Source organism: Erithacus rubecula, assembly GCF_903797595.1.
Source record: "Erithacus rubecula genome assembly, contig: scaffold_155_arrow_ctg1, whole genome shotgun sequence".
In the NCBI taxonomy this organism is placed as follows: domain Eukaryota; kingdom Metazoa; phylum Chordata; class Aves; order Passeriformes; family Muscicapidae; genus Erithacus; species Erithacus rubecula.
In genome coordinates this window covers 209,940-224,700 of record NW_027636149.1, presented here as the reverse complement: position 1 = coordinate 224,700, position 14,761 = coordinate 209,940, and the positions used below count along the sequence as shown (strand labels likewise).

The 14,761-nt window shown below is 49.1% G+C and overlaps 1 protein-coding gene across 1 annotated transcript; it reads right to left on the bottom strand.

Annotated features, from left to right (window-relative positions):
* Nucleotides 1-412: 412 nt before the first annotated feature.
* LOC306815556 (olfactory receptor 14A16-like) lies at nucleotides 413-1,345 on the bottom strand (the record flags this gene model as incomplete). Its single annotated transcript, XM_079332130.1, has 1 exon — nucleotides 413-1,345. The coding sequence occupies one exon, from the start codon at nucleotides 1,343-1,345 to the stop codon at nucleotides 413-415; it is 933 nt and encodes a 310-aa protein (XP_079188256.1).
* Nucleotides 1,346-14,761: the final 13,416 nt, after the last annotated feature.

Genomic DNA, 14,761 nt, shown 5'->3' with positions numbered 1-14,761 from the left:
CACGAGGGGCAGGAGGGCAGTGGGGCAGTGGCACGGGAGCAGCACTGGCAACAACAAGTGCTGCTGCTGGGCACAGCTGCTGTGCCAGCACTGATCTGCCCCAGCTCTGCACACAGACATTGCTGCTGCATCTCCAGAGAAGGGAACAAAAGAGGCATCTCTGGAGAAAACTTGACTGGGAGAGAAATCCTTCAGTGTGTTTAAAGCCACGAAGACTGCAACCCTTTATTGACACATTTTGTGGCCACAGGGAAGATGGAGAAACAGAATGAGCAATGGAACACAGAGTGGCTTTTTTTTATGGACAATATTATAAAACTAAAACAAAGGAAAAATAACCCCACAACCAAACCAAGAAGAAGTATAAAAGATTACTTTTATTACAAGTGATTTTCAGAAACTGGCTAGCAGTTTAATGTTCCTGAAAGCAGCCAGTCATCAGTGTCCACACTGAAGCCTTGATCTCCTGGTTCCTCAGGCTGTAGATGAGGGGGTTCAAGGCTGGAGGCACCACTGAATACAGAACTGACAGTGCCAGATCCAGGGATGGAGAGGAGACAGAGGGGGGCTTCAGGTTGGCAGATATGCCAGTGCTGATAAACAGGGAGACGACAGCCAGGTGAGGGAGGCATGTGGAAAAGGCTTTGTGCCTTCCCTGCTCAGAGGGGATCCTCAGTACAGCCCTGAAGATCTGCACATAGGAGAAAACAATGAATACAAAACAACCAAATGATAAAGAGATACTAACAGCAAGAAGCCCAAGTTCCCTGAGGTAGGATTTCGAGCAGGAGAGCTTGAGGATGTGTGGGATTTCACAGAAGAACTGGCCCAGGGCATTGCCAAGGCACAGGGGCAGGGAAAATGTATTGACCGTGTGCAGCAGAGCATGGAGAAAGCCACTGGCCCAGGCAGCTGCTGCCATGTGGGCACAAGCTCTGCTGCCCAGGAGGGTCCCGTAGTGCAGTGGTTTGCAGATGGACACGTAGCGGTCATAGCACATGATGGTCAGGAGATAATACTCTGCTGAGATGAAAAACACAAAGAGAAAGACCTGAGCAGCACATCCCGAGTAGGAGATGTTCCTGGTGTCCCAGAGGGAATTGTGCATGGCTTTGGGCACAGTGGTGCAGATGCAGCCCAGGTCAGTGAGGGCCAGGTTGAGCAGGAAGAAGAACATGGGGGTGTGCAGGTGGTGGCCGCAGGCTACGGTGCTGATGATGAGGCCGTTGGCCAGGAGGGCAGCCAGGGAGATGCCCAGGAAGAGGCAGAAGTGCAGGAACTGCAGCTGCCGTGTGTTTGCCAATGGCAGCAGGAGGAAGTGGCTGATGGAGCTGCTGTTGGACATTTCTGCCATATGGGCATGGTGGACCACTGAGAGAAGACACTCACAAGCTGGAAAAGATTTTCTTGACTAAATCCTGTGAAATTATATTACAAATTCTCTCAAAACTACTTGTCTTCCTGTGGAGGAACTTCAGTAATTTTTTTTTTTTACTATTCATTTTGCACTGCTGAGTTACTGCCTCTTCTTCAGCATTGCTCTCAGCCTGGACACTGGGAAGTCTAGAGGGAAAACAGGGCTCCTGTGCCCCATTGCAGTCAGACCTGCTGGTCCCACACAGGTGCCCTGTGCTCATTACATCCCCCACTATTTCACGGTGATCAAAATTACAGTGTGCTGGAAAAACAAAGTGGATTCTTTGAAGGCTCCAGTTTCAAAGTAAATCTTCCTAAACCCTTCCTTCTTTCCCTGTGCAGCTGGACTAAGAAGGATATCCAAGGCTGTTCTGGCTCTTTGCTGCCTGGAGTTGTGCCTATTAGAAGTTGTTTCTCTGTATCCAAGGCCTGATATCCCTGTATCCCCGTACCCCTGTTAGAGCCCAGCCCAGCCCTGGGGGCTCAGCTCTGCCCTGCACACACCTCCTAGCACAGGGCACTGCCCTGGGGAATCTCTGTGCCAGCAGAACCTTAAGGCAGCTCAGACAAACTGAGATGCTGCAAGCCAAGGTGCTGCTGCTGCTGTCTGTAGGCAGAGGAGGCTGAGGAGGCACTTTGTGAGGGAGATGTGAGGCAGATCTGTTGATGCCCAGTGGGACAGTGCAGGAGTCTCAGTGACACAGACACACCTGACAGCTCCTTTCCCTTGCCTTGAGGAGAAAGCTGAGAGCAGCCCTGGCCATGCAGCACCATCTCCACAGCAGGAGGAATCTGCCCTGATGGGGTGGCTCCTTCCACATCCAACTTCTCCCCACAGTGCATGGGGAGCTGCCAGGCAGGCTGAGAGCAGTCCCTTGCAGGTGGCACATGCCCTGGGCTTGCTGAGAGCCCTGAGGTCTGCAGGAGCTGCTCTGCAGGACAGCCCTGGGCAGCCCTGGCTGCAGTTCCAGCTTCACCCCTGCAGCCGTCCCTGGCAGCAGGAGCCATCCTGCCCTGTCCCTCTGACAGTGCCCAGTGCAGCCCCACACTACAGCCCATCCTCCTCCTCATCACCCTCCTGTGCCTCAGAGAAAGTGGGAAAGTCCTCCTGACACATCCCCCAGGCTGTGGGCTGTGCTGGCTCTAGGAGATCCCTCCAGCAGCACAGCGGAGATTGCCCTGCACCCACACACTCACCATGTCCAGGATTGTGCAGATGTTTCTCCACGTGAAGTCTCAGCTCCATGCCTTCCCAGTCCTGATTGCCTTTAGCCTGTCTGTGCCTGGCTCCTGTCCCCTCAGTGCCTGCAGGCAGTGCCCTCAGCCTTGCTGTGCTGGGAGAGGAGCTGCTACTCAGCAGCAATGTCTTTTTGAAGGTTTTCCTTTTCCCATTATCTCCCTCTGTGCCAGGAGACATAACAGAACAACTTTGATGACCCTCTCAGGAGTTTGTTCTTTTTTAAATTAGATGCAGTCCCTGAGAGAATGTTTTTCAAAAATCCTCTCAAGAACTCAAAATTAAATTGCAACATGAAAATTTCTTGAACTTTTAATGGGTCTCAGTGAGAGACAGGACTGAGAATGTTCCCCAAGGTACCAGATAGAGCAGAACAATGGAGGCAGTGGAGACAGGTAGGAACAAGGAAAGTAAAGGTGTCTCTGACAAAAATTTAGTAAAATTTTACCATGCTTGTGAACATTTAGCACAAGAATAAGGCATGCAGGGGCTGCTTTCCCAGCAGGCAAGGTGTGAAGACAAGAACATATCTGGCTCAAGGGTGCAGTGATAGAATCAACAGGGACTGGGAAATTGGAATGCGTTTTTAGGAAATGGGTACATTCTTATACACATGTAGCGACTTAATATAAGCAACACACTTGTAGAATGACGTATTCACACAAGGATAGCAGTTATCCTATTCTTGGACATTGGACTTGAGGCCTGAAAAAATGATTTTTTCATCCACTTTTTGTTAAGGACACTTCTTTTGATATTTTGGAGATTTGGTGATAGTGAACCTCACAGCACCAAGGAGTCAGCTTTTACACTATGGAACCTCAAGGAACAAAGGGGCCTTTTGACATTGTGGGAGCTCATGGAACTAAAATCCATTTTGACAGAGTGAGGCCACATGGAACCTATGGTTCCTTGTTACACTGCAGATCCAAGGAGACCATTGTGGCACTGAGAAATCTCATGGAACCAAAAGTCCACTGTGACAGAGAAAGGCCTCATGGAACCAAGGGGCCATTGTGACACTGTGGGGCCTCATGGAACCAATGGTCCATTGTTATACTGCAGATCCAAGGAGGCCATGGTGACTCTATGGAACCTCCTGCAATCATGGGTGCATTGTGACACTGCAGAGCCTCACAGAACCAAGGTGACCATGTTATACTACAGAACCTCGTGGAACAAAGGGTCCATGGTGACATTGCAGAACTGTTGCTGAGAGTATGAAAGCTCATGGAATCAGAAGTGCATTTTGACCAAGAGACCATTGTGACACTGTGGAACTTCATGGTACCAAGGGTCCAATTTTGCACTGTGGGGGACCCATGAAACCAAAGTACCATGGAGACATTTCAGGGCCTCATGGAACAATGGAGATTATTATGAAAGAGAATCACAGAATTACCAAGATTGGGAAAGACCTTGGAGATCATCAAGTCAAACCTATGACCTAACATCACCTCATCAACTTCATTATGGCTCTGACACGCCCAGTCTCTTTTTAAATGCCTCCAGGGATGGTGACCCCACTCCTCCCTGGGCAGAAGATTCCAGTACCCAATCACTGCTTCAGTGAAGGTTTTTCTTGGTATCAAACCTATACTACCCCTGGCTCATCTTATGACAGACTCTCATTCTGTCAGTGTTTGTTCAGTACATGAGACTGACACCCACCTGGCTGCAGTCTATTTTCAGGTAGTTGTGGAGAGTCTCACTAGAGGCCGTTGTAGCCATTGGGGTCATTGTAGCACAGCAGGGCCTCATGGAATCAAAGGGAGCACAGGAGCACAGGGAGTGACAGTGTGGGGCTCCATGGGACAAAGGGGCCATTCTGACACTGTAGAACCAAGGAGACCTTTCTTATAATGCCTTAAGTTCTGTGTTTTCTGTTCTGCTTGAGTATACTTTTCTTTTGCTTAGAGTGATGAAGACAAAATAGTCTGATTTCAGCTATTGATTCAAAGACAGTTTCTTAAAACTCCAGGCTCTAAGAATAAACAATGTGAAAGGAGAAGGGCGGGCCAGCCAGAAGATGAGGAGGATGACACCTTACAATTTTAGACTTAATTGAATGGTCGACTCCAAATGGAGTATGCAAATGGACTGAAATCTATAAAAATGGGAAATCATGTGACCAAACCGTCTTTTACTTCCACCTTGGAGTCATTGTCCTGGTTTGAAAGGACAGGTGTCTGCCAGTAAGGGCAGAAGTTTCCCTTTGGAATAGAGACTTTGGTTCCACTCCCCTCCCCCAAGTATTATAATTGTTTGAATCAAGGACTCTGAGGCAGAGATAAGGGGGGTGGGAATAACAGCTCTTTTACTAATATATCTAACTATACAAACAGAAAACAATAACAGTTAAAATTGCTAACAGAACGAAATAGGTAACTCGGTGTCAGTCCCTTTAGATGCAAGCACGCTGTCTCTGTGCTTAGTCCAGAGCCCGGATCTGCCAAAAAGGCAGGCGGGAAACGAAGGCAGGAAGGAGGGGGGTGGGGCGGCAGCGGCCACGCCGGTCCCGGGTGGGAACGGGCAGGAGCGGCGGCTCCTCGCTCACCGTGTGTGTTTGGGTGATCAGCTGTGTCCGCAGAGGCAGGAGGCTGGAACAGGGCAGATGCAGGGCAGGTGATCGCAGAGGGTCTGGCTCTGCTGTGCTCGGCCGCGTGGCTGAACGATCCCGCGCGTCCTCCTCTCGGCTCGCCGGAAACGCGAGTGCCCTCCCGGAAGCCTCAGAGGCCCCTCCGGGGCCGTCCCCACCCACCCCTTTGTCTGGACCCATCAGGGACCCTGGGTGTAACCCGGCCAGCTCCATTGGCATGATAATGGGAAAAATTCTTTCAATTGACACAGTAACAGAAAAATACTCAACCCCCAACAGTCATCCAGGCAGGGCAGGGGCCACACTGTGGCACTGGTACTGCCAGGGTATGGTCTTTGAAGGCCTCTCAATAAATACCCATTTTATTTCCCTTAACTCTGTGTGATCTCTGTTCCAGCTTTTAATGGCAACAGTTACACTACAGGGCAGGAGAAGGAGACCCTTCTACCATTTTGAGCCCTCATGAAACCAAGGGTCCATTGAGATACTGTGGTATGGGAAATGCAGGCATGGAGAGCTCTCAGGGCCTTCTGCACACAGGCTCAGAGATAGAAATGGATACAAGGTTTGACCTAAGACCTTGGAGAAGGTTTGGAGAATTAGAGCATTGAAGTGAAACAGACATGAAACAAGAATATAAATTTGCCGTTTAAGTAAATACATATTTTAAGCAAACAGAAATATGTATTTTATAAGCAACAGAATATGTAAGGGAAGATAGTAAAATATTTTAAAGTTTAGCTACAGAACCTGTTATAAAGTTAGTTAGATGTTTAAGATGTATCAGTGTAATTTTGTGAAATATTATATGGTTGGTTGAAAAATGGCACATAGCAGCAAAGCCATGGGAAGCGAAGCAATTAATGATGAGTTAGCAAACTTCATAGATTTGGCTAAAAAACTAACATAAGGCATTGCAACTAAGAATGAGGTGGGTTTGTTGGATGGAACACCTTTAATGTCTCACCTTTTTAAGAGACTGATGCAATAAAGCAATAAACTATCTTTTACAATGTCTCTCAGTTGCCCCATCTCTTGTCATATTAATGTCCCGATAGGGATCTTTCAGACACCAGGTCTCCCCTTTAGAAATCAATAGAGATTTAGGGGCATTGGGTCTACCCCATTGAAGTCAATGAGGATTTAGAGCAAGCAGGTTTACCCTATTGAAGTCAGTGGGGATTTTGTGGAAATTTGAGGATGAAATGGGGAAATTTGGGTAAAATTCAAGGAAATCTTTGGGCTTAGTTCCAGGAATTTCCAGTCCAGGGTCACGGTGCTGATGCTGTGGAAGTCCTGGATGAATTCCTGGAAGCCAGTCCTGAATCCCTGATTCCTCTCCTGTGGCCCATGCTGGAGCTGTGCCTTCAGGTAAGCCAAAAAATCTCTGTTTTCAGTCCAAAATATGGAAATTCTGAGCCCAGAATTGGGACTTTTAGGACCAAACATTTTGGGACATTGGGTCTACCCTTTGAAGTCAATGGTTATTGAGGGACACCAGATCTACCTCAATGAAATCATTTGGGGATTTAGGGACACCAGGTCTTCCTATTAATAGGGCTTGATGGGGAAGGGTTGCTGGTTGAACTGGGAGCACTGGGAAGGGCTAATGGGAAGCAGTGGGGGAGGAACTGGAACCACTGGGGGGGAACTGGCAGCATTGTAAGGGAGGAAAGGGGGAGACTGGGCAAACAACTGAGAGCACTGAGAGGGGTTACTGGGAGCACTGGGAGAACTGGAAGGACAAGCTAGTCAAACTGGGAGCTATTCCTGGGAGCACTGGGAGTGGCTAAGTGCGGGGCACTGGAGTTAGTGGGATCACTGGGTCATAAGTGGGACCTCAGGGAGGGATTAGTAGAGATAATTGGGGATACACAGGATTCCTGGTCTACCCTGATTGAGGTCAATGGGTATTTAGGGACACCAGTTTTGAGGTGCCACAGGAGTTTTGGTAGATCCAGGTGTCCAAGGGGTGCTCAGTTGTATCCATGTGGTTTCTGGGGTGATCCAGCATCATTTACAGGTACCCAGGTGTGCCCAGGTGATTTTTGGGGATATCCAAGTGAATTTTGTGTAGTACCCAGGTGTACCCAGGTGATTTTGGGGAGGATCCAGGAGATTCTTGGGAGTACCAAGGTTAACACAGGTGATTTTTGGGGATATTCAGGTGATTTTTGGGGCACTCAAGCGCCCCAAGTCACCCCAACAGGCCATGAGAAGATTATGGCCACCATTGAATCCCTGTCATCGTGGACACGGATGACTCTTGCCAGCTGGGGGGTGATTAGGGTGTACTTCAACATTTAGGGGGCACCCCAAAACTCCAGGTGAGGGCCCCAGGGGTGGGAGGGTGACCCGAGTTACCTCAGGAGATGATGTAACACGGGTACACCCAGGCACTTTGGTCTGTGGGGTCAGTGTAGGCAATGCTCTATACCAGCTCCAGCTCTCGGGGGAGAAAACGCAGCACCCTAAAATCTCAGGGACGCAACAGGAGACACCCCAATATCTAAACGGGGGCACCCAGATGTGAAGAAATGCCAGTCTACCCGTTAAAATCAATTGGGATTTTTAGGGAAACCAGGTCTACCCATTCAACCCAACAGAGCCCACCACATCCCAGTTTAGGTGAGGGAAGAGATGGAAATTTTGGGGATTCGGTGAAATTGTGGGTATTTTTACAGGGAATCCCTCATCTTCCTTCAGCCTTTCAGGAGGCAGCACCTCAGCCTTGCCCTTCCCAGCGTTCCTGGCAGGCACCAGCAGCTGCAGGCGGTGCCAGGCTGAGAAGTTGGAGAAGTCACCTCTCATCAGGGCCCCAGCGAAGGCCAGCTCAGCCTTGGTGAGGCACCAGTATAAACCAGTAAGCACTAGGAGCCACCCCTGATCCCATGGCAGCAGCTCCCAGTATAAACCAGTAAGTCCAGGATGACCTGACATCATTCCCAGTAGGTCCCAAGACCCATCCCAGTATAAATCAGTAGCGCCAGCACCCCCAGAAGTTGCTCCCAGTGGGTGCCTAGTGTCCCCAAGCCCCCTCCCACTACAACCCAGTAAAATCCAGAATATCTCAGTATAGTCTAGTCCAAACCAGTCCAAACCAATGCAAACCAGTACAAACCAGGACCACATCACAGTATAAACCAGTATAACCCAGAACAAGTCACAGTTGGCCACCAGGTCCTCCTGGCCAGCAGGGGGCGCTCACTGACAGACAGCAGAAGGGGCCGGGACCCCCCCCCCGCCACTTGCATAACGAAGGGACGAGACCCCCGTTTGATGCAAGCATGAAGCCGATTTATTGATTTCACACATCAATATATATACCTTGTCAACTACAGCTAAAAATAACACAACCACACAGCTGGTGTTTCTAAGTAACATTACTTATCAGAGCTCTGCACAGGCCTGTACAGATCAGCATAGGCACGTACGGTCTTGTATGATTTAGCTAAACAAAGCACACCAAGCACACCTTCTGCTTCCCTATCCAGGTCTCTGCCTCAGCTTTTCAGGGTTTGTGGCATACCAAACTTAGCACATCCACTTCAGTCATGAGATGAGCAGTGCTCTGAGCCCTGCTCTCCAGCTGTATCTCTACACTCACACTCCCCACTCCCTCTCTCTCTCCCAATCCAACCCAGTAACCCCCAGCATCCTATCCTAGTATAACCCAGCAAAACCTAGTATAACCTAAGGCAGTAAAAACAAGTTTCTCTTCTCCCTTTCCTGCTGTGATAATTGATAAAAGTTCTTGTGTTAATCATAGAAAGTGTTTGGAGTTTGTATAAACCAGAATACTTAGGTCTGAAGTGAAGCATGACACTAGATACAGGAAAATATATGATTAAATCATCCTGGTTTAAATCCCTCTGTTATGAATATTATATTTTCTAGGTAAGTTGTATCTACTACCAGCTTGCAAAACCAGACTTTGATAGTCCGATAGATTTTGCAAAGTCAGACATCCTGCCTTTGTTTGTTCAGTGCTGTCTATCTACAAAGAACAGACTTCCCGATTTTCACCCATTTTATCTACCAAGACCAGATGGTTATCTATGAGACTTGACTATTGCCCAAAGATTTTATGCATGTTTATTTCAATCATCACTGCTTATCTGGCAAAATTATGACAGCAAAAACCCACAAATTATTGATGACAATGAGAGACCATACTATAAAAAGAGACTGTAAACCAAGGTTGCGTGGAGTGAGCAGTGACCCCTCATGTTTCCCCAGCACTGCATTTCTTTGTCTATATAAAATAAAGCAATCTAAATTTTACTGAATATCAAGACTTTTTGTTTCTCACTTACAACACTTAGACTTTTCACTTTGGCTATGGCACCTTCCTCCAAGACAGCCTACAGCCAGTTTGCAGGTGAGCCCTCCTAGGAATGCTCAAGGGGATCAGCCTGGGTGTAGCACCAGGGCTTCCCCCTATTGCAGCTGGGATGGGATTAATGCTTGAGCCAAGTTGATTTGGGTGGGAGTGTGAGGGGGGCCAGCTTCCAGCCCTGCCAACAGCCTTCAGCAACCACTCTGCCCAGGGCTGGAGCTGGGGCAACCAGGCCAATAAAAACCCCCATGGGGGTAGCAGAGAGGGGGGTCTGACCCCATGCCCCAGTCAGTTTGGTGTGCAGGCAAGGAAGGGTTTGAACTACTCTTCTCCCCTTGTTTGCCTTTGCTTATTAACATTTTTTGGGGCCATGAGGTGTGGAGAAGAGTGGGTTTTCTCCACCACTGGGTGGATTTTTCTTTTGTGTGTCTTGGTTGGGCCTTCCCAGCGCTGCTGCCCTCTTACAGCACCAGTGGCTTCTTTTCCAGCCATGATTTTTTATGCAAGTAACAGGTGCTGGTGTAAGAACAGTGGGTCACACCATGTGCCACTGGGGCAGCCCCCACATGCCCAGGGATGCTGGGGCCAGGCTCTGGGACCAGCAGCATCTTCCTGATAAACTCCATCTGTATACCACAGGAACCCTGTCCTACAGCCCACAGGCATGGTGATAATGCTATCAAAGAGAGGCAGCAACAATCTGGTCCCTGGGCCTCCTGCTGTTCCACCTGATCACAGGGAAGCACCTGTTCATGAGGGGCCAGGAGATCATCTGGGGATGAATCTTGTTCCCATGAGGCTCTCTCAAGGTGGATCCTCATCTCTGGGCACAGGGGGGAATACAAGTGCTAGAAGACAGCAGCGGGCTCGTGAGCATCCCGCTCTGGCAGGTGCTGAGGAGCTGGCACATGTCCTGCACTCCTGCTCTCCTCCAAACACAGAATCCATGGGGAAGTTTAGGAACCACCCTGGGCACACCCAGCATGGTCTGGGCATAGGAATTGGGGGGCAACTTCTCTAACTGACCGGTGATTTCTGGTTTCTCTCTTCAGAGTACCAAGATATTATTTAGAGGTGTTTGTCCATGCAACCCTTGGACAGGCCATTCTTAGAAGACCTTTTCTGGTGTCCTTGTCTGCAGGGTGTTTATCTGCCCTCGATGATGGGAGAGATCTGCAGCTGGATCCAGGGGTCTGGCATGTAACAGCTGCACCCATCTCATGGCAATCAGTGGCAAAGCAATCCAGACTGGTTTTGTCCTGCCTGTAGGTCTGAGCAGGGATCATCAGAAAGGAACACACAACTCTTGGGCTGGAGCTGAGCTGGAGACCTGGTGTGGCAAGCACTGGTGGCTACCATCCTCCCTGGGTTTGCTTGTCTGGTTTGTTGATGGCTGGGGCCCTGGGCAGAACACTGACAGCCTGGTCTGGCCTCCATGGAAGGAGAAGGAGCCCCTGGAGAAGCTGTACCAGGTGGGGCTGCTGCTGGATACACCAAGGACAGCCTCAATGACGACAATCTGTTCCTCAGCCTAGCCAGCAGAAGATGATGGACTTGGATTCTGGCACCTTCTTCACAGATAAGCTCCACACCCACTCTGCGGGTGAGTCCACAGCCAGAGGGATGCTCCCAGATCTGGGCACGGCACGGCTTAGCCTGGCACCAAAGGTTCCCCCCTTTGCTGGGGAAGATGCCACAAATCCTTCACTGGGCTGCCAAGCTGCTTTTTGGCTCTGGGCAGCTGATGAGGGGCTGGATGTGCCATGGTTGGCTGCAGGTTGGGCACACGTGCTGCCCTCCTGTTCTGCTGCCCAGGCAGCAATGATGGGCAGCTTTGGACAGCTTTGGGCTCTGCTCTGGGCACGACCAGCATGGCTTGGGCACCACAGGAGCTGGGACAAGAGGGACAGGAGCCTTCAGCTGGCGGGCAGTTTCTGGTTTCTGTCCATGCAGCCGGGCCCTGTGAATGCTGAGGCTGCTCTGGGCAGTGCCAGGGCTCTGCTGGGCTCAGCCCTGGGCACAGCTAGGCCCCCTCTGCCCTCAAATTGCTTTGACAGCTTTGCATCAAATGAGCCCGTTCCGAGCACACTGCCTGAGCTCTCTGCTTTTGCAGGTAAGTGAGACTCTGCTGCAGGCCAAGAGATTGCAGTTAGAGACACACATCCAGCTGGCAAGAACCAGAATTCTCCATGGTCCCAGCTGAATGCCTGGATATCACAGGAAGTTTCTTTGCCCCACTCTTCATTCCTTCTTGGCTGGAATTGTGCAGTTGCACTTTCTTCTACCTCTAGAAGTGCCACAAATGGGCAAAACCTTGCAAATGGGCCATGTTCCTAAGGCATTGCAGTCTGGAGCTGATGGATGGAGAATTGTCCCCTTCTGCACTTCCAAACCAAGCAAAAGGCCATAAGTAACACTCTTTAAGAAACCCCAGACAGTTTCAAAGAGAATGTGAAGCTCATTCACAGGGTGAGAAGGAAGCGAGTCTTCTAAAGGATTTGTGCTGTGACAGAGTTTAGATTGCCAGTCCTGTTTGAAGCTGGCAGGGAACAAAATAATTTCTTCTTGCTTCACACTAGTTTCACCGCAATTTAAAAAAACAATATTGGAAACAACTCCCAAAATCTTTTTTAAAAAGGTTACTGAGGCCAGTAAGGTGCATCAGCTCAGATACAAAGTAAATAAATGAGTTTCATCTTTCAAAAGATCAGTTACTTCGTAATTCAATGTTACAGAAGATTTTTCACTAATAACTTGGGTTTTATTTTTATTTTTCACATTTTATAGAGGATTTTTCTTTCCTTTTTCCTATTTCTTTTCCTTAAAACAGAAAATATGCCATTAAAAAGGAGTGTCCTTGGCTCCTGGTTCCCGTGTAGAGTAGCTCCTTCCCACTGGCTGAGCTGCTCAGGCAGAGCTCAGCAGCTCCTGGCCCTGCAGGGCTGAGGCTTTTTCCCAGTGCTGGGTATAGACTGATGGAGCAGCACTGCTGAACATGGGGACACACAGAGGGAGCAGGAGCAGCTGCCTTTATTCACCTGGAGCTCCAAGGGCCAAACTCTGAGCAGACAGGGCTGGAAGAGACTCGCAGGCTCCTTGTTTGCTGTGCTGCCCGACTTGTGCCAGCCCAGCTCTGTGTGGGGCAGAAGGAGAACAAGGGACAACTCCCTCCCAGCCCAGGGACCCCTCCGGCCCCGGGGCTTGGGACACTGTCAGCACCCACTGTTCCAGCCACTGCTTCTGCTGCCACTGACAGCAATACCCAAACTGTGGCTGATCCCAAGGAAACAGCAGTGCCTGGATCTGATCCCTGACTCTGGGGCAGGGCTGGACAAATGACCCCCACAGCAGCAGCAGCAGCAGCACCAGCACCAGCAGAAGCAGCACATGGAGCTGACTTTCAGCACAGCCCCTGCCACTATTCCCTCCCGTGTGCAGCAGTGTCACAGCATCCTGGGGCACCTGGGAGCCCCCAGTGCCAGCAGGGGCTGGAGATGGCAGCTCTGGGCTGCTGGAGGTTGTGCAGGGAACAGAGGTGGGGACTCCCTGTCCATGTGGAGCTTCCAGATGGAAAAGGCTGCTGTGAGCAGGCAGCTCCAAGGGCAGATAAAGGAGGGGCTGGAGCCCTTGATCTGTGCCAGTTCCACAGTCCTGGGCAGCAGCCACCAAGCACAGGGGGAACAGAGGGCACAGCAAGAGGGACAAAACCAGTCAAGGTCAGAGACTGGGAAGAGCCTGAGCTGGAAACAGCAGGAACAGCTGCTTCACTGCACCCTTGGAGAAAGCTCTTGGCTGGTTCAAAGTGCTGAAAGGTGTGAAGAGTATAGATGTGACACCAAACAATGCTCCTGTTTTCACAGCATCCCCTCTCAGTGTCCCAGAAGGAATTGGATGAACTGTATTCTTCTCTGCGAGTCGTCTCATCCAGCATGAGCAGAGCACCAGGAGCTAAAGGAGCTGAAGCCTTAGGCCACAAGAGCTGAGCAAGAGGGAGATTTTTGACTTTAGTAGTGCTGCCAACATGGACCTAACTGAGCCCAGCAGATGGAATCCTGGAATTTTCAAATCCTTTCTGTTGATAAAGACCTCTGAGCACATTGAGTCCAGCTGTTCTCCCAGCACTGTCAAGCCCAGCAGTAGAGCACATCCCTGAAATGCCAAGGCCTGGACAACAGGCCCTGAGCCAAAGGTGACCTCTGGATGAACCTTCCAACCAAAGGTTATCTTTGTATCTACTCATTAACAAAATATGCATGGTCATTAGTACTGTCATAGATGTATTCACACATTAGTAAAGCATATATTGACCTATCTGTATTTAGAAACTGGACAAGGCCATGAAGTCCAACAGATGACCTTGTCTGGGGGTGTGTGATCAAAGTCAACCCCCTTGGTTCCTCCTTGAGCCCTGGCCAGGCTTTGGGAGTGACCCAAGAGGACATTGAATCAGAATGATGTAGAGTAAATGACACTGATTGCTAAACTTGGTGTCTGTGTCTCTGCTGCTGACCCTGCCTATTGGTAAAACAAAACTGGTGTGGTCTGGCTAGATCACAACAAAACATTGCTTTTTAAATGTAAATGTAAGAAATCAGTCCTGTGTGAAATTCCCAGGTAGAGGGAAAACCTTCCTCGAATTTGCTGGTCAGAGCATCATGAGAACAGTGGGGAAGTCTGCTGAAAGAAGCTGAACCACTGCATGCATGTAAATAGGGAAAAATGAACTTATGTGTTTGGGATGAGGATGAATTTTATTAATGGGATCTCAAAAACAGCACCAACAGAGAAAATGATTGCTGCCAAAATGCTCCCACATGAAGTGACAGAAAAGGCTTTTAATCTTGAACTTGGATTCGTTTGTGCAAAGGATAGAATAATATTATATTCAGTAATTATATACATATATAATACATATTATATATATATATATATCTGTAAAATAAAAATTTGATATATATACTTTCACATATATATAAGGACATTGCAAAACAATGCTCCAAATACTAATTTGTTATCTTTGGCTGTTCAGGGATGTAACACTTAGTGCTCTACACAAAATGACTGGCCAGGACCCAAACATCACTGATGAACTCTATGAGATTGTATACAACAAATGAAAGAGGAAGGGATGAAATTGGCTGTTTTAATAGGGTTTGCTGACACTAGGATG